The sequence below is a fragment of the Nestor notabilis genome, unplaced genomic scaffold (genome assembly GCF_000696875.1).
Source record: "Nestor notabilis isolate BGI_N333 unplaced genomic scaffold, ASM69687v1 scaffold11549, whole genome shotgun sequence".
In the NCBI taxonomy this organism is placed as follows: Eukaryota; Metazoa; Chordata; class Aves; order Psittaciformes; family Psittacidae; genus Nestor; species Nestor notabilis.
Genome location: NW_009942397.1, coordinates 44375 through 69572, shown reverse-complemented (window position 1 = coordinate 69572; position 25198 = coordinate 44375). Strand labels below are relative to the sequence as shown.

General features: G+C 34.8%; 1 protein-coding gene across 1 annotated transcript in view; it reads right to left on the bottom strand.

The window, feature by feature from the left end:
* Nucleotides 1-1719: 1719 nt before the first annotated feature.
* The window catches only part of LOC104411052 (E3 ubiquitin-protein ligase MYCBP2-like), a gene marked incomplete at both ends in the record, with an annotated part of 67454 nt that continues 43975 nt past the window's right edge, over nt 1720-25198 (bottom strand). The window contains 18 exon segments of the mRNA XM_010021381.1: nt 1720-1817; nt 2359-2474; nt 2988-3043; nt 4713-4925; nt 5997-6141; nt 6508-6680; nt 7902-7951; nt 10387-10474; nt 13345-13463; nt 13801-14026; nt 15425-15643; nt 16831-16931; nt 17831-17973; nt 20852-21030; nt 21549-21680; nt 22396-22602; nt 22980-23171; nt 24827-25048. Coding sequence (XP_010019683.1) covers nt 1720-1817; nt 2359-2474; nt 2988-3043; nt 4713-4925; nt 5997-6141; nt 6508-6680; nt 7902-7951; nt 10387-10474; nt 13345-13463; nt 13801-14026; nt 15425-15643; nt 16831-16931; nt 17831-17973; nt 20852-21030; nt 21549-21680; nt 22396-22602; nt 22980-23171; nt 24827-25048 — 2679 coding nt within the window.

Sequence of the window (25198 nt, the reverse complement as noted above, 5' to 3'; positions counted from 1 at the left end):
CCTAACTATTCTATGATTCTATGATATTGGACTGTCTCTGACTAATACATGTCTAATCTGCACTCTTGGCTTTATATACATGCAGCACAGTGCAATAATTACCTTTCTGGATTATTTCTAATGCTACTGTTAATACACAAAGAATTGATCTAACCTGGTTTGTTATGTGATTTACCATGAAAGATCTAACGTATTTTTGCAGCAGGCTCTACAGGCACTATATAAAGAACAGAAAGATAGCTCATTTTTCAAAGAGACTAGAGCTTGGAACCAGAAACAAGACATGCAAGCAGAAGAACACCAGGAGATTTTTAAACACTAAGTAATGCCTCAGAATACCAGAAGCCTAACTTTTGACAAGTATTTTTAACTGTCATGAAGACTGTTATTTGACAAAATGTAGCTGCTTTTGTTTGAACCAGTCACCTCAATTTCCACTGCAGTAATTCAAAAGAACACAGCACTTCCATCCAGCAACTTAACTCATCTTAGACCAGACGTCTTCTCTCACTTTGGTAACAGCAAACAACACATACAATGATCAGCTTGGATAGATATCATTAAGTTCTGTAGGAACTGGAAGTTTTAGTTAAGATAATGAAGTAACCAGGATGTCTCCCTTCCAACAGAAGGGAGAAAACCTAAAAGAATATTTTTTTTTGTGGGGAAAAAAAAATGGAGAGAAATAATGCAATGAGGGATTAAAAAATTGTGCGGAAAGTAAAGGTAAATATTTTTATTTCAAGGTGTGGGTGCAGGGAAAAGAATCTTGTTAGTAGCACAAGCAGATGCTGGATGCATTTACAGACTGGGGAACTGTACAACAAAGTTGCTGTCTCTAGATTATTCAGAAAGTTCTAAAACAAGTAAATTAGGATGTGCCGTATAGGTAAGAAGTTGGCCAACACCTGATGGTTTTTGTAATCATGCATTTCTTAGCCCCCTTTGCAGCTGTACCATGAAAGGGAAGGATAACCTTGCGGTATTTCAGAATTCCACATCTTTTAATATAGGTTTATTCCATGAAAAAAGGATTTAATGACTCATTTAATATCCTTTCCTTTGCCTTTAAGAGGAAGTGGATGATGAGGATGATGAGTGAGAAGATGAAGTCCCCTCATCTGGGCATTTTCCTTATAGCACTGCCACAGCACCTTTCTTTCAGCTTTCCTCCGTTATTTATGTCTATTTCAGAGCCTCAGGGTGGAATGATAAGGTGAAATGGGGAAATCAAAAGCTACAGAAAGAACAACTATTAAAAATAAAATCATGATATTCTAAGAAAGGTAGCTATCAGTAAAGAAACTAATTTCGGATTTCATATTAACTGAAGAAGATCCTTACCAAAAACCAAAATCTTTGTAAATCCCTTTATACAACTAATTTCATAGTACAGTATCAAAGAATAATAGTGCAGAATGCAGTCTGCGGCTTTCATAATAGTTGCACAATATTTGTGTGACAATCCAAGACTAAGGAAGTTTCTGTTGAGCTTCTAACAGTTTTATTCATGGATAAAAAGAAAGAAAATGGAATGAATAGCTTTCACTGTATCCAGTATATTAATTTCATTCCATTTAGTACATTAAAATGGCTTGCAAATATCCTTAAGTCTTGCAGAGCTGTAACACAGTAAGGTATGTATTAAACAATAAAATCCCACCCCAATGTAATTATCTGTTTGTGTTTGATTGTGGTGGGGTTTTCAGTTCTCCAAACCTTGTTTGGCTGAGGCTCTGCTTTTGGTTTAATAAGTTGGGTTCCCGGAGGTATCATTCCTTTTGGAGGATCTTTTACTTTCACTTCTAGTCCAGCATCTATAAACAAAAAAAGATTAAGTTGGAAAAAAAAAAAAAACAAAAACCAAAACCCAACCAAAACCAGATGGATATAAGCTTGAGTAATAATCTTAAAAGAAATTCTCTCAGCAATCACTGTTAAAGCCAAACTACAAATTAAAGCCCTCAGTAGACCTTTTTGTTGGGAAAACCTTTCCACCACATGCTATAGTATCTCACAGAATAATCTCTAGGACCAGCAAAACAACTGAAAGATTTTCAGTAAGGAAGAAACCCAAAGCATTTAAGAATTCGTACAAATAATTGAGACTTAGAGTAGAGTCTCAGTTAAGACCACACTTTCGCAGCTTTCCACAGCAGAAGTGATATTATTTACTCCTGGATGGTCAGGAACAATTTCCTCTTTCCTCAGATTCTTCAGTGGGTTTTTTGTTACTTGGGTGCTAAGTTTTGCTATGAACTATAACAACAAGGCTTATGAGCACCATGATGTTCATTTATCAGTATACAAAGTGGATATAATATAAATTTATGCTAAAGTATAGTGAAAAACAAATACCTATTTCAATGCCATCTATAGTAACATGAATGGTATAGAGACCAACAGCTCCAGGAGTCCAGTTTGCACAGTATGTACCATCATTATTGACTCTGATCAACATGTTTTCACTGGGTCTAGACATAAATAAAACAATTGAAACAATGAAACAATTACTGACTTACTGGAAACCATCTGTAGTACTATTTTTCTCTGTCCAATGTTCTAAGCCCTTATTATTTATTATGAAGTTATAATTCTCTATGCCACATTTATTTACAGCAAATGATGAAACAATACATTCAGAGAGAAGATGATATGAATAGGGAATCAACATTAGCACAATTAAGAATTAACGATTTTAAACAAAATCCCTACATTTAAGAAAAAAGATGCAAATTTAAAATTTTAAATTAAAAAACAAACAAAACCCAAAGCCAACCAACCAACCAAAAAAACCCAAACCAAAACAAAAAAACCCCACCAGAAAAACCCCACCAAAAAACAAACAAAAAAACCCCAACGGTTTTTGTGCTTCTGCCCTTAAACAAGTTTACCTGGCAATCAGGGCTTGTGAATCTGGCTGTAAGCAGAAGTAACTGGCATTTTAATTTAAGTCCCTATCAAAAAAGGGAATTTTTAATGTTTACCTCTTTGGTGTTGGTGAAGCAAAGCGTAGTTCTTCAAAAGAATAATTTTCATATGCCTATAAACAGATTAAATTCAACAAACATAAAATCAACAGTTACCAGTTACAGTAGTCATGATTAAAAGGAAGCAGAGTGATTTCTCAAAGAACACAGTAATCTAACTTTACACTTACCAGAAGCATTGGTCAGGGAACCAGAAACAAATTTCAAAGCACAGAAACACAGACATATTATACACATACATTTAAAAAAGTATCATCACTTTCTCTTTAAACAGCCATTATTTATATAACAGACAAAGGTATTGCTAATTAAAACCTTTGTTCACAGTGAAGTCCTTGAATCTAGTCTAATCTCACACTTGTATAAAAAGCCTTTGAAAGCAGGTAGAGAATCAGAGACCATGTGAAGATAATGCAAAATATGTTGCAGGTCAAAAACTGCAAACCAGGCCAGTGGATTTATCAGTGTAGTTTTCTTTCTACTCAAGGTGAAGATATTCGCTCTACATTGAGGTGGTATTTCCATGGATTCCCATTACAAAAGAGACCTGGTTCACTTGCAGCTTCCTGGGAAATAAATGCATTGAAAAGCCCCAGAAGTAACTAATGGTAGTCCTGAACTGCAGAAAGTGCCTCAGCAAGAATTTCTCTGGGTTGCAATGGTTGCTGAGTTCTAGGACTCCAGCATTAAATTTAAAACAACAGGGGAAGAAGAGGTGTCAAATAAAAAATAGGAGAAGAAGAGGTGTTTAAATGTTCAACAACATTTGAACATAGATGCAGCTCAGCCATTTTGGGTCTCTATACAATATGTCATAATTTATTGTCATGAAGTGAGAAGCTGGAGTTTCTAGTCATATTTGGATGTTTATATCAAGTACTGATACAACATGCAGGCTGATATGAAAAGGTCAGAGGACATCTGCATTTTACACTAAAATGAATGTACTCCGTAATGTGGGGAGGGAAGAAGAGAATGTTTACACTTTCTTGAATCAGTAAAGTTGTTAATAAGCTAATCAAATACAGCAGGTAACACATTTGCATTTCCCAAAATGTCAGACAGTCCTTAATTTAAGTCGCAAAATACCAGCTCTCTTGTGAATTAAAAAACAACTTAAAGTTTTGGATGTAAAAGACTCAACCTGAAAGGAACCTCTGGAAGATTCCCCAGGATCATATTACATACAGAAGTTAAGCATGTTTCCACAAGAAGAGAGAGCTGATCCATTTGACAACGGCTCATTTCAACAGATGCTGTTTAAAATTTTACACACTGATATAGAAATCATGACTTTTTTTACTGTGCTGAGTTCCGACTTTTTCCCTCTGTTTACCAGTTTTAGCTTCTAATACAGATTCACTGCAACACTCCAGATCTGTATGGATACATGGCTTTTACTTCCCCTTCACCATTTCAATAGCTGTTTTCATTTCTCCTGAGTGATTCAGACTAGTGTGTTAATCAGTGCAATTCAAAACCAAAGACAACTTTTCTTTTTAAATGCTAATCCAGTTTATAACGGCTTTAGAACTCAGGCAATTGGCTCTTTTGATGCACCTAGTTTTCTGCTGAACTTGAATATAACCAAAGTAATTTGTAATTAATGTATTTTTAGATTGTGACCAAACAGAATTATACTTTTTCCTTCTCATTTACATGCCTTTTCACACTTTGAACGCTGAATTTTATAGTTACATTGATGAAATGACAGTAATTTACCTTCATCATTGTAATAGCAATATATCGAGCTTCTTTTACTATCATTGGCTCATAGGAAGAATCTAGCTTTGGTGATGGAAGTCCTCCAAAGGTCATATCACTGCTAGGGGATGCCGCTGTTGCAGGACTCCCTGGTATCCGTTGTACCTTTTTAACTTGCTCTTGTTGCAAAGATGTTTTTTTCTGAGAAACAGGAATAGCTTTGACTTCTACCTGCAATAAGATGTGGAATACAGAAAGCGATTTAGGAAGAAAACACACACACATTGTTTTATACCTGATAATGTACAGTGACGAAGTGCTTAGAGCACTCACTATAAATCCAGCTGTGTCCAACACCTACATGTGTACACCAAACAATTTGCAAAGCCAAGCACAGCATCTCTGAGCAATGTAAACATACATAAGAAAAGCGCCCAGCTGACTTGGCACATGATAAGTAAAGCAGCAGGCAGTGTGAGTTCTGCCAGTCCCAGAGCACCCCCTGGGAAGCAGCACGTAGTCTGGCTTGCTTAGTTAAAGTTTTCCCACAACCAAAAGTCCTAGGGACTAGGAAGACAGCCTTCCAAATGAGGACACAGATTTCAGTGTATCATGAGGACCTGCCAGATGTTGGTCAGCAGTGGCCAGATTGGATCTTGGCTAGCTCTGCCACCCTACTACATCAACACTGTACGTTTATACTGTGCTCTTTAACATGTATTTTAACTGACATTTTTTCCCCAGGCATACCACCGACCTCCATTAGTGCAGGTAACATAGTCAGCTGTACATAGTTTGCTGAGGGAGAATAGACTACCTGGAAAATAAGTTTATGCATTATCATCCTAAATCTGCAATGAAGTATGTTGAAATAGTGCAGATTTCACACACTATTTTATCAAAGGTACTTCAGTGGTTTGCACACTGAAAGAGTCCAACTGAATGATTAAAGAGTCCAAATGAAGATGTCTGTTACTTTAATGCATTTGTGAAGAAAAACAATAATTAAGTTGAAAAATGGATTCTTGCCACCTTACACATCATCCCCATCAAACATTGCCTACAACTGATTATTTCCTTATGTACACAAGTGTAGCTCTTCACAGACAAGATATAAATTGCAGGAAATAGTGTTATGGCATAACATAGAATTTGATAATGTCGTGGACTTTGAGGTAAGAAAGTCTGACTACACTGAATTTATGAATGCCATTTCCTGCCCTATTATTCTGCAAGTATCTACAACAAATACTTAAAGATGACACAATGAAGTGTAACAGTAGTCAAGATTACTGTAATTACCTTCATATTAGGAACATGAACAACATCTCCATACTGGTCTTTTGTTTGTACGGTGATAACAGTTGGCCAACCACATCGAATGTCATCCTTATTCAAAATCAGTGATGTTTTTTGAGGATCAGCATATGAATCTGGCTGAAGCCACCTACAGTAAAGAAAATCACCTAGCATTAAAATCCCGTATAGCCCCTCAAAAGATAAATTCTTACTCTGTACAAATTTGACTTCCAGCTAAGAAAGGATACAGAAGGTCTGAATACATAAACAAACACTTATACCCAATATATTAATAGAAACAATATGGCCAAATAGTTTTATTTAACTAATATTTAATAAAACTGTTAAAAGTTTTATAGCTTTTTTTTTAAAAAAAAAAAAAAAAGAAAAGTTCTATAACAGTGCATAGATTTTAAAATTTAGCAGATAATGTCCCATTTTCTACTTTGCTGTAAACCTTAAATGGTGCAACAATGAAGTAATGGGTTTATTCATGCAGCACACAAACTTTTACCTTGCAAGTCGTCCACCACTTGATCCTGGTACACAAGCAATGAAATCCTCCAGAAATGACTGTTCATTGCTTTGCACCTGAAGTGGAAGATTTCCTTCAAGAGCTTCCAAAATGGTTGGGGAGTGAGATAGTGCCAAGCCTTTCCCAAGAATGCCAGAGTGAGATTTGCACACCTGTGGGGGTTTTTTGCAGAGGTTGAGGTGGGGGTGAAAGGATGGCGACATAAACCAGCTTTTCAATATCTTACAGGTAGGCACTTTCCCATAGTATGGCACAACTGACAGACACTTTGGGCACCGAAAACCATTCAAGGAGGAGAGGAGTGGATAAACTTTAATGCAAGTTTAAAAAAAAAAAAGTCAGCTCAGTCTATAAAACAATAATTTACGTCAAAAGAGATTAAATGATCTTGAGTTAAGGGAGAATTTCTGGAGGAAACAAAAAGGTAACATGAACTTCTATCTTAAGAGTACCCTAAACTACTGAACTGTGACCAGAAGAATGAAGAAAGACATTCTGAAAACGTGATCAATAAGCATGTTCCAAAGAAGCATGAAAGGCCACAGACAGAACTTACAGAAAGGCAGATCTCTTAAATTTTTTAATGAGACAAAGTAAGTAAAAGAAATCCTTTCTTTGCAAGAAGGGAAGTAAGGTGGGAAGATACACGAAATACTGAACAGACAGGACTAAAACTGAAAATCCATTACTGTCATGGACACTCCTAGCTCCCATTTTGAATTAGAACATGGTGTGTCTAAGAGCAGACCGCTGAAAAAATATTTATTCCAAGGAACATCTGATTCTTTCTAGACAGTTTCTGTTCACTATTCTGTCATCTAAGGCCTCTGCAATAGTGTCATACTGATAGTTTTCCAACAAGTACTGTGACAGCTGAAGATAATAAGGAAAGAGAGAGAATGTGAAAACTCCTTTTCCCTGTTCATTATCAGCTAGGGGCTACAGGCAGTTACTGACTAGCACTAGCTACCATTACAACAAACAAAATACCATCACCAAAACAGAACAACTGCAATCATATTATCTGGGGACTTGTTAAATGTTACCACGCAACCGAAGAAGTGATTTTATTTCTGCAATTACAAAGACACGTAAAGGATTAATTTTTGGTAACATTTAAAGTTTCCTAAATAGTGCAACTTCAGCCAAACACTTAGGTATTTTGAAATATACTTGTAATCTAACTTTCTATGTAATAATTAATGCATTTTTCTCCAAGTGAACTTATTGTAAAAAAAAGGTATAATGTAAATTCTAAACTTCCATAAGACATCCTTGAACTGTTTTATAAAAAGGTGGATTGCCTCCTATTATATAAACCTTAAAAGTGATTTGCTTAAGAATGTTGCAGTGGATAAAATGCCGCAGTATACCTGTAAGGCAGCTTCTTCAAGTATCTCAAGATCTTCTTCAAATTCATTACCTGCTTTTAAAAAAAAAAAAAAAATATATTTTTCATAACAATAACACATTTATATTACATATTATAGAATGTTAAATTAAGTTTTATTTAGTGAAACCTTTTATATTGCAAAATTTAAGCTTGCATGAGGATGTGTAACATTTTTTTTATCCAGCAATTGAAAGATGGGTATTTTCAAGTAATATAATAAACATGCAGTATGGTGTAGTTCAGTGCACAAGCAAGTAAACGATTGTCGTTTGCCCAGGACAACAATATATGCTACACAAAACAAAAAACTGGTATTTCTCTTCTTATCTCCAAGACAATATGTATGGCAAATCTTTGGGTGTGACTAGACACTTACAGAAAAAGATTTTAGGAGGTGAAGGTAGTTTCTATGAATCAATACCAACTGCTCACTTTTACAAGCTTACCCTAGTAACAGTATTTGAAAACCTGAAACCTCTGAACAATTTTGTAAATTATGATTTGTCCTTAAAACATAAAACTCAAATACATTCTACTATACAATACTTCTTTCTCACAGATGCAACTCAAAAGTCTGATTACAGGGTGACCAGAATTGCCAAACACAGGCTTTTAACAGAAAAGTAAAACATAAGGTTACCATACTTCTACTCTCTCTCAAAAACATGTCAGGCAATTCTACTAGTCAGAAGAGAGAAAAAGGAGAATAAATCAAGCCCTAAGGCATTTTTAAAATTCAAAGATGTATAAAAACTCTACTCTCAGAAGTAGCTTCTATCAAATTTGAAATGATTACTTGGTAGTAATAATGTTAAATATATTTCCACATTGCTGTTCAAGTTTGATCTTTGACACAGATCAGATCTCTCTTGGAAAGAAATTTAAGAATTAAGAGAACTGGCAAGGATGAAGTATGACCTTTTAAACAACCAAAAACTGTTGTAAAAAAGCAGCTACCACTGCTGCCTAGAATTAATCTGTTCTGTATTACTCCCCGGGTCTAGTGGTCTTGTAGATTAATCTTGTAGATGAAACCATACATATGTATGTCATTGGCACTGTAATATTATCAGGGACACTAACAGAAGTTGGCTGAAATCCTTGAGTTGGTGTAAATGGTCAGATGAATCAATTACATCAGTACTCCAGAAACTATTTGCAGGCCAATGTACCTATGCCTCCTCTCCTGTAGATCTTACACAAACACTTCTATAGATGGCTGAAACTGAAGAGGAAACTTAACTGCATATTTTGTTTCAGATTCCTTCTATCTGAAAGCATACAAAGCCAATCTATGTACCACCTACATTCAAAATTAGAACAAAACAAAAGCTTCTTTAGAGAGAAGTGTGATGTATTAGGAAACCTGGGAAATAATTAAGTCAGAAATTTTTTTTATTTTTTTTTTTTTTAAATAAGAGAACGTAAGTATAAATGGATGCTAGGTCAGCCAACAAAACTAAGGAGTTAATGTGGCTGTTTGGAAGATAAGAGAAGAGGGCACTATTAAAAGTATGTAATTGCCTTATACTTTTGAGAGACAAATACAGATCTATCAGTGCAATTGAGGTGCCTATTTACAACATAAAGAAATTTGCACATTCAAATACACAAGCAAAATACCAGGTTAAAAAAAAAAATTCAAATTAGGTTTTGTGGTTATAACTGCACACTGGTCAATGCCTTCCAGCTCATTAATGCACACTTCAATCTCCTTAATAATATTTGAGCTCATTTGTGCTCCTAAATTAGAATGATCAAAAAGATATCCTATTGTATATTATAAGAGTGTTTTTCCTATACACTAGTGTTAATTAGGAGGAATGTTATTACACAGAATATGGCAGCATCAGTAGAAGTTCTGATTAAATCTCCATATCCATTCGTTTTCATAAACTCATTTTTTCTTACATTTTAAATTGCATTTCGGTTACTGCAAGCTTATTTGCTGCATCTGCTGTAGAATTACGTGGGGTTTTTTGTAATTGTAAAAAAATACCTCTACAGCAGCAATATTTTGGGCTATATGGTCAATGGTCACTTTCAATTTTTAAACTAGTAATTTTAAATTTTGCAATTCAATGCTGCAGGTATTTTACATTCAGAAAGGTGTGGAGTGCAGGGAGAAAAAACAGTGAAAGAGAAATACAAATAAGATACCTGCACATTTGTGAAGTGCCACGAGGAAGCTGTAAGACAGCTCGTACACTGACACACTACCTGTGGATGGGGTGAGTTGGTTCAGATTTAAATGACCAAGTTTCCCTCCTCTCCATACACACATGAAGGGAACAGTGTAAAGCAGAAAACACTACCACTTTACTATCTTGTCTGATTAATTCAGTTTTAAGAATCAATTTCACAATTATCTCTAACTAAAAGCAACATTAAGAATTAAAGGTGGTATTAATTCAGAAAACCCAAAGTAATGATGAAATAGCAAAGTATATTATTTGAATACTTACCAATAGGAAGTGCTAGATCTTTCTTCATCAAAGCTGCTGCACATGATCCTCCTAAATTTGCCAATTCTTTCTCCAGCTGAATAATACCCTTCAAATTAAAACAAATTTGAAAACAAAAAGCATCTCAGAAAATAGGACAATGAATATGTTTCCTTGACACTACTTTATCTTAAGAGAGAGAATATATGTTCCAGTTTGAAGTTTCTCAGCAATGTACTGTCATATTTTGCTGTGACATGGGACAAGGTATCAAAATTTTTAACATTAAAGAGAAAGGAAAATTCCTAATACAAAAAAACCCTACTGATACATTTTCAGATTGCAAAGCAATGCCTCTTCCAAGCTGTACCACACAGGCTCACATTCTCATCTTGTTTAAATGTAGCACTGTTCAAAACCTTTTTCCTTCCTCCTTTTTCCTCTTCCCTCTCTCTAGTTGGAGAGGCAAGGATGGAAAAAGATTCCATAATTTCTCTTTCTTCATTATATACCCTGGATGATGCCCTTGATGGTTTCTCCCTCCTATTTGCACTGCAAAGTTACTTCTTTCCATTGACGCCGCTCTTGTAGGGAATGAGAAGACTCCCTTCCTTCCACCCACCAAACTGTCACTGAAAACACATGAGAGTCTCTCCATCAGTAACATTCAACCTTGCTCACAAGAAAAAAAACAAACCAAAAAACAGACCATGCACATGATTCTCAAATACATGGAGGGATGGAGGCTGGGTGCAAGGAATGGGTGCACCCAAATGGCTAGAGAGGTTCTAGCTAGTTTTACACCATGAAGAAATTTACCTGATATTTTCCCTTCAACTTGTCCCAGCTACATCCAGGCACAACCTCTTTAACTTTTCTCACAAAGAGGTGTTGACAGTAACACCAATTTGAAATTGTAAAGGAATCTGTGGGTGGATCAGCACACACCTCTGACAGATGCCTTTCCTGGAGGGAAAACAAAAACCAAAACCAAAACCAAAAAACACTACCAAAACTAGTGGGGAAGATGGGAAACCTGTCTGATGGATCTTCTAGGCAGACTTACAGAAACTGGTAATATATAAAGTAGGTTAAAATATTCATCTTTTGGAAAAAGGCTTCAAAATCAGTAACCCTACACTTGCCTTGTATTCTCTGAGACCCCAATCACACTGAAAAATCTTCAAAATGCATTGTAAGATAAACCCTTGATAAACTGCATCTTAAGGACTCAAGACAGCAGGTGCTGAAATAGCAAGCAAAGATGTGAAATGTGCATCAACCCACCAGACAGGTCCCTGCTGTGTGAACACCTTTTATGCAGAAGGTGGATTTTACATATATTTCGTAGATTTAATAATGACCAGCAAAAAGCCTTTCTTTTCATTCAAAGCATAAATCTAAAATTTGTGCAAAAATCCTAGGTTTAAATCAAGTTTAATAGTTCAATTCCCTAACAATGAATGTCATACAATATACGATAGTTTGGTAATGGTACCAGAAGCTTGTTCTTTGGAAAGAGAGAGAACCAGATGTGCAAAGATTAATCCCACTGACTTGAATTATGTCTTACTGATACAGATTCCTTTAATGTAGAGAAAACAGTGGCCACCAGAACATACGCTTCTTTTTCTACCAGTGATAACACTTCCAAAAATTATCATCACAAAGTTCCCAAAAGAATGAGAAACTTGCACTGTGTACCCAATTACTTAATTTAAGGATTTAGCTTTTCTATTTATAAAACTTTAAATTAGACTGTTGGGCCATAAAAAGGTGTATTTGAAAACAATTACTTACAACTTTTCTTTAGATGGTATAGTTACCATACTGGCTAGCATATTTTAGCAGCTTAGTTTGTATATGGTTTAAAAAAAATTAATGACATACATGATTCTGCATCCTTTTTTTCTGCTTAAGCAAAAATTATTATTACTCAAACACTAGTTAGATTATGTATAGGATTTGTAAATCTGATTTGCTACAAGCAAGGGAGAGACCATCAGAGCTAATAATCTTACAGTAAGTTTTACTATCTGAATACTATGAAATTCCGAAGAATTTCATGTTTTGAAAACCTGAAGACACGATTGAGCTTCAGCAGAATCCAGGAATAAGGTGAGGTAAATCTTCTGTGAGGGCTGTAGTGTAAGCAAGGTGCTTCATGTGAACTTCAAAAGGCCTGCAATAGGCTCAAAGATTCCAAGGTAAGGGAGGGACTATTTTTCCAGCATTATTATAAAGCCTTTATCATTAATCTCTTAAAATAAGCTGAAATAAATAATTGGTCCAAGAACATGAAGAAATTTTATCCTCTCTTTGCAACAAGGCAACAGTGGTGGAAACAACACATGTCCTTAAAGGCAAGATGAGGTGATCACTGCACAAAATCTCAGGTAGCCTACATGAGGACAGCATTTCTAGGGAGTCTGAGAGTTCTGGTATGAGTGAACACTGGAAAAATAATGCAAATTTGTCATCCCATGATTGGCAGTGACAGTAAAATACTAATCACTGTGTATCTGAAAGTCCCGATCCTTTGGATTTCTGATGGAAGATTAGGTCAGAATTCTAGGAAATTTCATATCCCATTGACATGTTATGTATTTGCAGACTGTCAGTTATTAAAAAAAACAAACAAAAAAAAAGCCATTCCAATAATATTCAGATTAAAGAATTCCAAACAAATGATGCCTGTAACAAAATAAAAAAAAACCAAAAAAACAAAGCCAACCCTAAAAACTTGTATGAAATTAAATTAAAACCATTTTGCTAATGTTATTTAGTCAGAAGTGAAAATACAAATATTAAAAAAAACCCCCAAAAAACAAACAAAAAAACCAAAACCAAAAAACACAAACAAACAAAAAAAAAAAACCACAAAACCCCAAAAACACTCAAAACCAAACAAAAAACCCCTAGCCTTATAGAAGAGAATTAATAGGTGCAGCAACTATAGCTATTTCACTTTTTCCTTACCTCATCAGATCCTGGACTAAATTCATATCCAATTGCATAACATTTAAAACCATAAAAACAAGCCTTTTCATCCTTCACATAGTCTGATGCAGTCTCCAGAGAAAAAAGAGCTTCATTTCCTTATAAAAAGAAAAAGGATACATAAAATAAATATGTAAAAATTTGATACTTTTCCTTTTTGTATGTTTCTTCTACATGAGCATATATGAAACCCAGGCTTTGTAACATGCAAAGTAAAACCATGAATAATACACAGATCAACATTTGAAACAAGAAATCTAATACAAAAACAAAATCAACTGATATACACCAATGGCTCATAATGTCTTGCCAGCTTGGATGAAGACACTTTCTCAACTTTGCTTTCTAAGATAATTTCACAGAAAAAAATCAAACCTTCTTTCGTTATTTTAATAATTCACATTAGTAGAAAATACTGCAGTATCTATTTATTACCTGGCAATACTAGTACCATGGTAGGCCATCCTGAAGATCCAGAGAATTTTTTCAGCTCTACCCATGAATTAAGGTTGTCATGAACGGAAGCATGCTTTGGTCCAAATCCCAGACTCTGTGCAATTCTAACAGGAATTAGTAAACGAAGAACATCCTCTGATTGAGCAGTGCCACACTGAGTGTCAAACTCTATTGTTATCCACCTGACACATTCAGGAAAAGTCACCTAGAACAAAACAATAGCCTAATTAAATGCTATTTTTTTTATTTCCATTTGGTTTCAACTCTTTAGGCTAGAGAAGTCATTCAATTATGCAATTCTGCACATTTGTTTTGACATGCTTTAGATTAACATTATCCTAATTTATTCTTTGACATTCAGATATACCTGAAATGCTTTACACCTTACTGAATTATGTATTATAACTTACGTTCAGATTAAGTATGTGTGCTCATGATACCATTTGTGGTTGTTTCTAAGAACTCTGCACAGGATCATTTAACAAAACAACTACAGACCACTACAAACATTTAACTCTCAAATAAGTTTTTAAATGCAAACTTCAACAAACACATTCAGTATCTGTTTTGTCCAATCCTAGAAAAGTATACAGCAGCTGAACTGCACTTGTGAATATGGCCTGCTGTACAACAGCATGTAACTACAGAAATTCAAAAGTAGCAACAACTAAGCCTAAGGCTTCAGATGAGCTCTATAAACTTGTAGAACTATAATAAGCATCACTGCACCAGGAAGATCATATGGTAACCACATTTTCTCCAGTGGAGGTTTTGCTGTCTTACTGGAGAAGCAAGTGGAATAGTAATTAATGAGCTCATCGAGCTCTTTATTCCAGGTTTGCTGCCTCCAGATTTACAGTCATGGAATCAATGTGACTGCAGAACTCACTATTTCAAGAACTGAAACATGGGATTTATCTCTCAGGCAAGTAATTTATGCCTCAGTCTCTAACTAGAAAAAACACCTTTTTGCTATGGACCTTGAGGAAAACCTAGTTTTATTGCAATAGTCATGGATTTAAGGTGGAATGAATCCTACTCAGAGTGACTTAACACAGTTAAGGACTTCAGAGACTTCTGCAATGCCAAATCACGGTCCAAGTCAAAGTAATTAATGAACAGTTTAAATTGGCAGACCAAAACCAGCCAGCGTAAGGATCCCTACACTATAATTAATTTGACTTGAACTGACAGTAAATATTTTTACAATGCACTGTTTCAGCATTAGGTAAGAAAGTCTGAGATATGATTACATAATGTATATATAAAGACTTCCAACTTCTACAGTCTGTACAGTTAGAGCAAAGAAACTGTACGTGACAGTAGGAAAACCACAGATTGAGCAAATGTAGGGACTTATCCTAGATACCTGCATTAGGGGGTTAATGCTACATTGGTTTCCACTATAGTTTCCATTATACATACTGGATGGAGTTTTCTCCAGAAAGCAGTACAGTAATTATATATAAAACTGTCTCCTACAGTAGACTATATGAATTATCATCCATGGCAACAATTTTTCAGAGAGTAAACATTGACAAAACAAAACCTACATGTCAAAATCTTTTAAGAAACTGAATGAAAAATTGGAAATGGTGCTCACCTTATAGTGTGTAACACAGGCAGGTTTATAGGGATGTTCACTTTCTACAACGGCATAATGATTGGAGGTAGTACAAGCTGAAAGCCCTTGCTCTGGTTGGTTTCCAGTAGTGCTGTCTGTAGACTGATTTGGGTTAAAAGCTGGAGGGGCATATTTCTGATTCAGAACTGCCACAGAAGGAAGCAACTGTTGCACTAGGCCAAAGACCTCAACAGCAACCTGTAACAAACCACCACATGCAGTAAAGTATTACTTATGATTGGGTAAAAACAATATTCACGAACACATTTCTGTACAATGGTTGTTTTGGATATTCTCAGAATATCACTCGTACTACAATTCATTCAGTCACTTTGCAGTTCCGCATCTACATGATCCTGACAGAAAAAGCATCACTGCATTAATCTCAATTAGTCCTCTTGGAGACTTGCCAAAGCTGAAACAAAAATCTGCACACAACTGCAAGATACTTTCTACTAAAAAGCCGTTAACATCAACAAACAATGAGTTGACAGAAAGCAAGTAACATACTGAAGTCATAGTTCAGCTGTACTTTGTTTTATAATGACATTAATATTGTGTTTTTCCAATACTCAACATACTTGAATGCATGTAGTGTTAAGCACTGCATTAGTCCCTGTAATCTTCATGACATTTTCAAGGAAAAGAACACTTCTAAAGCAAAACACTTGGTTCTAAACAGTTCATCACAGTAACAAGTTAACTTTGAAACTATTTTTAATTAAATGAATCTGCTAGATTTTAAGTAGCCAGTCCTCTTTCCTCCCCTTTAAAGAGAAGTAAGAAAAGAACATACAGTTAATGAAAAAGCAGTAAAGGCAACAGTGTCTACTAGCTAAGTTAATGACATTTGTAAATCTAGTAACACATTCGAAGAGTGCTCCAGACTAGGCACATGAAAGAATGATATGCCATTGAAAAGTAAGTGTATTTTTTATTTATAGCTGACAACATCCCATCTCTAAATTTGATAGAAATAATCTTAATTTAATGAGCAGCTACCACTGCTTTGGATGTTTACTGTAAGGATAGAATTTACATAACATAAGAAACATTTCATCCCACCAATATTCATCAATGAGTCACAAATACAGATCCTTCTAACTTCTTCTCTTTTTCTATTGTTAAAGACCATCATCTTTCCCTCTGCTTCCTTAAGATGTTTATTTCATTGTGTCTTCAATTTAAGTTTTTAAAAAGTCATTTTTAAACCTTGGTATGTTCTTAAAATTCTTGACTCGTAGAAAATTTGTGAGTCACGTGGTCAAATATAAATCACTACTTTACAAAATCGCAAGAAATCAAGACGTTCAGCTTTTCAGCCTAAACCTTTTCCTTGTATAACATTCTTAAATTTCTTCAGTAATTTCTGTTGAGAAGCATACCTTGGGAATAGCTGCTGCTACTGGTCCTATGTAGGCTATTATGAGGGGAAGCAGCATTGAAAACAGACTGGAAGAGCTGAGTAGTTCCGGAATGTCTTCAGCTAAATAAGATAATTACAATACAGGTATTATTAATAGATGTACCATGGTTCAAAACGCATCTTATTTTTCTAGTTTGATTCTTATGAGTTAAACTTCAAGTTTCCACACTGGTTTTTACTTCAAATTATTTTCATTCTAGGCACTGTCAAATTCTAGACCTGCGAAGTTCACCTGAGAGAGACATTATTATGTACAGTTTTCTGATTAAAAATTTTCTCCTCTTAGAGCATAATTTTACTGTATTCTTTACCATTTTGTGAAGCTGTGTTCAGACTTTTTATGGTAGAAAAGCTAGCACAACAAGCTCCTCCCAGCCCTCCAAACCAATTTCTATAGCACTACAGAACATTCTGGACATTTTGACTGGAATGGCTGAAGACAATAGCTTAAAACCATTCAGTTTCAAAGCTAATTTCTACATTTCTCAAAAACAGATGTTTAAGTGCTCATAAATGCATTACGTTGAGCAGTATTCCTGATTACCACCACTGTATAAAATACTCAGTAAAATTTGGAACTTATCCATCATAGCATATCATACAATCATTGAATGGTTTGGGTTGGAAGGGACCTTAAAAACCATCTAGACTGCCATAGATAGGGACAGAAAGTATACTGTGTATCTTTTGCAAATAAAGAATCTTACCAGCTTTAATAGGATACTTGCTAAATTGATGAGCAAATTATAGGAGGTATCTGCCTATGATATCTCAAGTGCAACTAAATGACTTAGTTACAGTTTGATACCTACCACAATGAAATGTTAGAAAAATATTCTTTGGAAAGCAAAGAGAAATATAACTATTTTTGTTATCACTGATATTCTACTATTATCTCTTGCTATCAAAGAAAGAAGTTTGAAAAGTAAATTTTGAAAGTTAATTTTCAAAAGCCTTACCATCTACAGCAAGAGCCCTGTGCAACAGGTCTTTGGCTGCCCGTACAACAGCACTCACGACAGAAAGAGCCCTGCTACAATTTTTATCTTCTTCATTAGCTTTGTTCAACAGCTGTGATTGCAGATCTCCATCATACTCACTCCTGGATGGTGGATTACATTAAAGTAAGTTCACAAAATACAAAATCGTATTTAAAAAAAATGACTGACTGATTTTTGTCATAAAATAAGTAAAACAATTTATGAAGAAGCAGTAAAAGAAACAAAGAAACTACAGAGGATATTTGGAGGCAACGCCTCAGTGTTAGCCCTTTGCAATCATTTTACTTTTATTTGGCAGATAATACAAAAAGCATTTTTCTCAACTGTTTCTGTTGACTAGATGCCTTTCAAACCACAGAAACACATTAATTGCTGTGCTCTTCCAAGCCCAACTGCCCATCTTGATGAAAACAGAATAATACTAAATGCATCACAGAAATGAGTACAACTCTTTCAACAGCTACTTCTGCAGTAACATAACAGGGAAAAAGATTCTCCTTCCCTATTCTAAAGATTAATTTTGATTTTGAAATACATCTTAGGCTTACCCATAAAAGTTTTTTCTTTGGAATCCACCCTATGTCAAATTAGGTTCCCTTAAACAACATTTATTTCAATAAGGTATACAGAAGATTTGATTTGCTTTTTCCGAAGTAGTCAAATGAAAAGCAAACTAGTTCAAGCATTCAATATGGTAGTGATTAAGCTTTGCCATAGACAACCAAAATCTCTTAGTCAACATGTAAAACAAAACTTCCCATTCTCTTTTAGATTTCTTGTGTTCAAAAAATATGATCTTCACAATATGATTCCAGAATATTAATATTCCAGGACTGGCACCCCAGATTGCTCAAAAACTTAACTGGAGCAGTTCTGTGCACAAAAAGGATACCTATCTTTCTCTATGACTTAAATTAGCCACTCTGACAAAAAGCCTTGGTTTTTGGGTTTTTTTTGGTCAATGTGTCCTAGAATTGTATTTTTGCTCAAGCCTTTTTAATTTTAATTTATTAGTGACTGACAGTGGGTGTAATTCCAACTGGGTACTTTTCCAACAAATCCTTCCAAAGCATTTCTGCCCTTATCAGAAGTGAGTTAGCACACTTCTTTTGGTATGGCCTTTCTTGGCATTTGCAGAAGCAGCAGTTCTATCTATATCCGAGCATCCTTCAAAAAAAAAAAAAAAAAAAAAAAAAGATCAAGTGTGAATCCTACAAGCTCTGTTCTGTAATAGTTGACTGAACATTTGTTCCTTCACTATAAACAAATTGAAATCTCAAATAGTTATATGTCAATCTGGGAATCCTCAAACTAAGTCCATGACTATAGTCACGCATCAGCTAACAATAAAGTTTCTATTGTCCAAGCAAACTTCAAAAGACATTCAAACTACAGGCAGAAGTATGCAAATTTTCCAAACAGAACTTAATTTATTCTATAACAGTTGTGCTATTATGGTCCTTCAAAAGCTTCTTAAAATTTTATCACAGTTGAAACAAAAAAACCTGAGACTGTTCTGAAGACAGCACTGCAGTGTGGGTTTTTTGCCATATGTTAGCTTATTTTTAACTTAGAATGCTTTGAGGCTTCCATTTACTGAAGTTTTATGTCCTTTTCTGAAATCAAAGTAATTGTTATTTCTCCCTTATTCCCACTTTTGCTTATATAAAAGCATACATATTCTAGGAGTGGGAATGTTTTCCTTGTCTTTTTTCCTCCTTCTTACATATTATGATACTTCATAATTCTAAATCTTCATAATACATTTACTCAAATGCTGGAGGAATTCCCTAAACATAGGCGTCCAAGGTTCGAGGAGACCAAATCAAGAGAAGTATCATGACATACACCACTGCAATTCCATTCTTTCATAAGCAATTACTGTTATTACTGACAGGCTGGATCTCTGAGTACAGCTAATCTCATGTTTTAGGAGTGTAGAACTATTTTTCATCTTCAAATAGACCGTTACTACCATTTTGCTGGGAACTTTATTTCTTCATGTTTTATCTTCTTTAAAACTTCAAGAGCAATGTGTTATTGTGATTTAGTCCAAAATATGTAACTTCTTATAGCATTACGTATTCTATCCTTTTCATGTTTTATTAGGTATGTACATCTCGCACGTAACAGCAAAGTAAATTACTATTTCTTACTCCTTTTATTCCTTGGACCTACTACTGATTAGCCTTTTATGACAAAAAATTGAGATATGAGTAAAAGGTGTGGCACTTATTTTTTCTGTAGAGATAATAGCAAAATTCATATATTCGGGTGCTGACATATCTTGAAAATCATGTCTTTATACATATCAGTGTGTGTATGCACCTCAAAAATTAAAGCAATGCTTCCTGCAAAAGCATTACCTTAAGTGAATTCCTACTATTATGCTGAAAGATTAAATTAAAGCTTCCCTGAAGGACAGTCAGACGTTTCAGTTTATTTTCTTCAGGCTGTTGCAATTTCTCTTTCTACAACTTTGAACTCTACAGTAAGAGGAGACAGTTCCCACATTAACAGACCTTGCTCCACTACATAATGCAATCCTTTCTGGAAACAGAGGAACTGAATTAAATCAGAGATATAAACATTCCAGCAAGCAGACTCTCAAAAATCTCATGGGTTATAGAAAAACACACAAGATTGAAGTGGTGCATCTTACCAGTCCCCCATATTACAGCTTTAAAGCAGAAGACAATGGACCTTATAAGAAAGGTCAACCATCAAATTATTTGCCAAGTCAAAAAAAAGAGAGAACCTAAAACATGACTGGAAGAAACACCAGTATGACTGGTGTCCCAAAAAATGTCAAGTCTGAAACTACACTGGAAAAACACAGTACTACTGTTAATTAAACTCTTTCCTCAAACACTCCAGAAGTATTTATTTCTGTTACTTCTCATAAATACATGTGGTAATAATAGAACTACAGTGGTTTTATTCACTTTTCTTAGAAAAGGATCATGACAACACACGAACCTGTAATAAAGAATCTGTGGAATTTGTCCTCGCGTTTGGTTTGTGCCATTACTGCTCAGACTACATGTACTAAATGTAAATGTTACACCATCTGGACACTGAACTGTGGTCATTCCTCCATCTCCATTAGCAGTCCGGCTTCCATAATTCCTCAAGCGAACAGCATATTTCACATTTTCCTTAAAAAAGAGAGCCAAAAATAGTACTGATTATAAAAGAAGTTGGGGTTCATGGTATTATGAAAGCTATTATTTTACATTAATACACCCTGAAAAGTCCTTCAAAACACTCTGTGAATGAAATTGACTGGAAAAGATCCAGCATTTAACAAAAGTCTTAAGCTCTCCTGTGTTCCCCAACTATAGGCCATACCTAAAGTAAAATATTACTCCTAATTACTTGAAAAGTGACAAAGTATCCAAAAAAAAGTTGCACATTCAAAAATATTCTAAAATTACTAAGCAGTCACAATCTATCTTATGCTATTATTAAAATTAAGCTTTAATTTCTTTTTGCTGGCAAAAGTTACAAGTATTTGAACTTTTCAGTTAGAGTGAAACAGAGACTTGATAAAGCAAACATGTCAAGATCAACTTGCAGAGGTATACACAAACCCCCAAATTTATGTTGAACATTCTGATTTTTGTTATCTAGAGAAGCTGTATAAAACCTGCAGATATGTACTTCTTTTATTTACCTTCAGTGGCACGATTTTGTCAAGCCTGATTTCAGCTATGTCACTGGGAGAATCATCTGTGGTGTAAGTTCCTTTAACCAACTCTAAAGATGTCCATCTGTGTGAATGAGTTGAATCTCCAGTATGATCACTCTGATGCAAAGAAACAATACTTTTATAATGTAAATACATAACACATTTATGCAATTGTGCGTCTTTTCTTGCATAAATCTTTACATATATCATCACAAATACACCAAAGCTGAAAAACCTGTTCAGAGTCAACAGTAAAGCCTTTCTGCTAAAAGGAAATTACTGAGCAAAGAGGTTAATTTCCTATAGCAACCTATGCTTGCCCTTTGGAAAAGATTAGAACAATCAGTTAAATTTAACAAATAGGTGTAAAAGAACAGAGGTTTTTCTTAATTACAAGAACACACAATACAGTTTTATGCTACTTCTAAGAGAACACCACCACACAAAACATCTGTAGCTGTAGCCTGACCATGCTGGTAGGCAATCCCTTCCTTCAATTATTGATTTAAATGGTTTTAAATTGGTCTTTACAACTGATACTAATTTACATTTAGCTCCAGGAAGTGAAAGACCCGTGATACTTCAAATATTATTTGTAATAAAGTAAGATTTTGAGATCATAAGCAGGGTAAGGTGCCTACTGGATATAGTGTGTAGCTTGCAATACCACAAAAATCACCACCACAAGCAAACAAAAAAACCCTACTACCAGTACACTATTTCACTGGTAGCCTAGACTGTAATGTAATAATATTATTTTATTTTGTAAAACATACTGTAAAAACTCTGAGATTACTTTTGTTCAAATAGTTTTTGCAAATGCAGTACTTACATCATCGACTAATACTTCCAGCTCATACTCATGAATTCCTCCTCCACCATAAACAGAAAATCCTACTACAACTACGCCAGGTTTATCGACAGAGAAACATATTGCATCAGGGGATCCATTCCCAGTATTCCAGCTTCTTCCCTGACTTGTTTTAGTGAATCGGTTTGGAGTGGATTTGACAGAATGGAGAGAATTCAGCCCATCAACCTGTAGAATGTTAAAAACAAGCACCAGAAAAATATTAAATGCTAAACACTAGACAACTTTAATAAAGCGAAGTGAACTAAACTATGAGATTTTCAACTGGGTAGATTTTAAAAGTCAACTGATAAAACATAGAAGATGCCACTGATACAGCTTCTATCAGTACTGACTAAAAAGAAAATATGATTTCTGGTAATTGGGAATTAACTAGGATAATCAGGAATGTGATTTCTGTTGTTTTTTTTTTTTTTTCTCCAAGAATTTAAATATATATTTTATAGGATGAGTTCGCACCTGCAAAATTTCTGTCACAGTGTGTATCACATTCATAATATACTTGTCCTGGAAGACTTCTAGTAATGATTTCATAGAATCTTTACCTCAGATCCTAATGCCGATGCTGTAAGCTCACTCACAATACTAGCAAGCAACCCACAGGTATTAGAAACCAGATGTGAAGAGAAAAGTTCATTTTCTCTTCTAAGGCTGTTCCGTACTGGTAGAACAACAATGACCAACATCTTTTCCAGCACTTCCCGAAAGCTTGTCATCCCTGAAACATTTTCTTCACTCTGCATTTTGAAGAGAAAAATGGCAAATTACATCATTCTTACAATGTTCTTTAAACAAAAGAAAATATTGATTTTCACATATTATAAGAATTAGATAATTGAGAAACCTGTGACCTCTTAAAAATATGAAATTGTCTAGAGGGTAAGAAAAAAATTAATTCTCAAAGCTATTATAGTATCTATTCCTTCAACAAAAATTATTAATGCTCTTGATTTCCATAATAAGCTGACATCGACTTTGTTCACTGCATTGGGAAGATATATAGATGTCTCTCTTAGAAGAGAGCTTTTCTTACAGCCCTCCTTGCCATACTATCTATTAGAATACATTAGAATACAACAGATATACAGCTACCTATGGAATTCTTCGTATGATTGTCCTCCCCATTGCATAAAAATAAACTCAGAAGCTTTTGGCTTTGATGTCAGCAAAGAGACTCTTCAATGTAAACAGGTATGATAAAACCAGTGGTGGGATGCTTATAAAAACAGTTGCTCTTTACTGAATGAAGACTATGAAAAAAAAAAATCTAAGCTTAGGCATCTACTGTATCTTCTACCTAACTATGACATCCACTGTTTTTCAAAACAGTTACCCATACTCAAAGTCATTCCCAGTAAGGAAAAATAAAATCAGATCTACTGTTGGTTTCTCTCTTACCATTTTGTCTCCCAAAAATATCCAAGTAGTAAACAGATAAGGAAGACATTCAGGTCAAGCAAACCTGTACAGATGCCTGCAGAGAACTCTTTCTATCTTTAGCAGTTAAGAAGGAGAAGTATCTAAGTCGGAAATATTTTGTTTACATTTAATAAGTTTAGTGATTTCCCTGTTCATTAATTTGCACAGGTGCTTTCTAAATCTGTGAAAGCTTTTAGCATAATAATTGCCTACAGGAATATGTGCTACAGCTTAACTGTGTATTTTACGAAGACAGCAGTCTTCTCAACTTACCTTTTGCTAAGGTCTCTGGTTGCTCCAAACTTTTGGTATTGGAAGACTCAAATATTATCCTTTATTTACCTTTCATGAGTAATTTATAATTTTGTAAGATCTTACCCCTCTTGTCTTCTGAAGTGAAGAACTACTACTATTTCGTAGTCCCATATCTTTGATTATCATCTTTACCCTTTTATTCCTGTAAATCTATTCTGAAATAACAGAACTGCAATACTACTACATTTGGGAGCCCAAGGGTTTAATAATAAGCTTTGATAGAACTGTATGAACTGGCCTTCCCTTGTCCACCTGCTTGCTGACTCCTTTAAAAATTCCACTTTGAGACATGACTCTATTACCAAAGCTGTGTTGACTCTTCCTCAAAACACTGTATCTACCCATATGTTAATTCTTGTGATTATGGAAAAAAAGCTGAAAATTGTTGCAGAAAAAACTATGCTATGGAAGACAACTCCAAACTGTATTGCTACCAATTTAATATTGCTCAGACATTCTCCAAACAAGAAATAATTGGAACACTTCAGACCAAAAGATGAAATTTAGACAAAAATAATAGGTTTCTAAACCAGGCCTTTTAGAAAGAAAACACTCAGACAATTCAGTTACATCCTTATAAAGCTAAAACTTCAACTTACATAACTGGGTTTTGTTGCAAAGTAAAACAAGCCATTACATTGTTAGAATATAACCTAACCTGACTAAGTTTTTCCATGTGTGCAACCAAAAGAGGAAAACGATGGGCCAGAGCAGAGTCATTCTCAGTGCTGACTTGTTTAACCATTGATCGCAGCAATGCCTCTCCATCATAAGCAATTGGAAAGATAGAGGTCAGTTTTACTGAAGTATGGCAGAGAGCAGACATAACAGCAGCAAGAAGCCGGCTACTGGAGGTTTTGAAGTTTGCTTCCTGGATATCCTAAAAACATAAAAAGAAATTAACAGAAAGGTACCATTGCATTCAGAGTAAATGAGGAAGAAACTACTTTTGTAAGGAACTTCCCAGTTCTATCACAATTATAAGAATAATGTAGAGAAAGCATTTCATATACTGTTAGCTTTCCTGTGA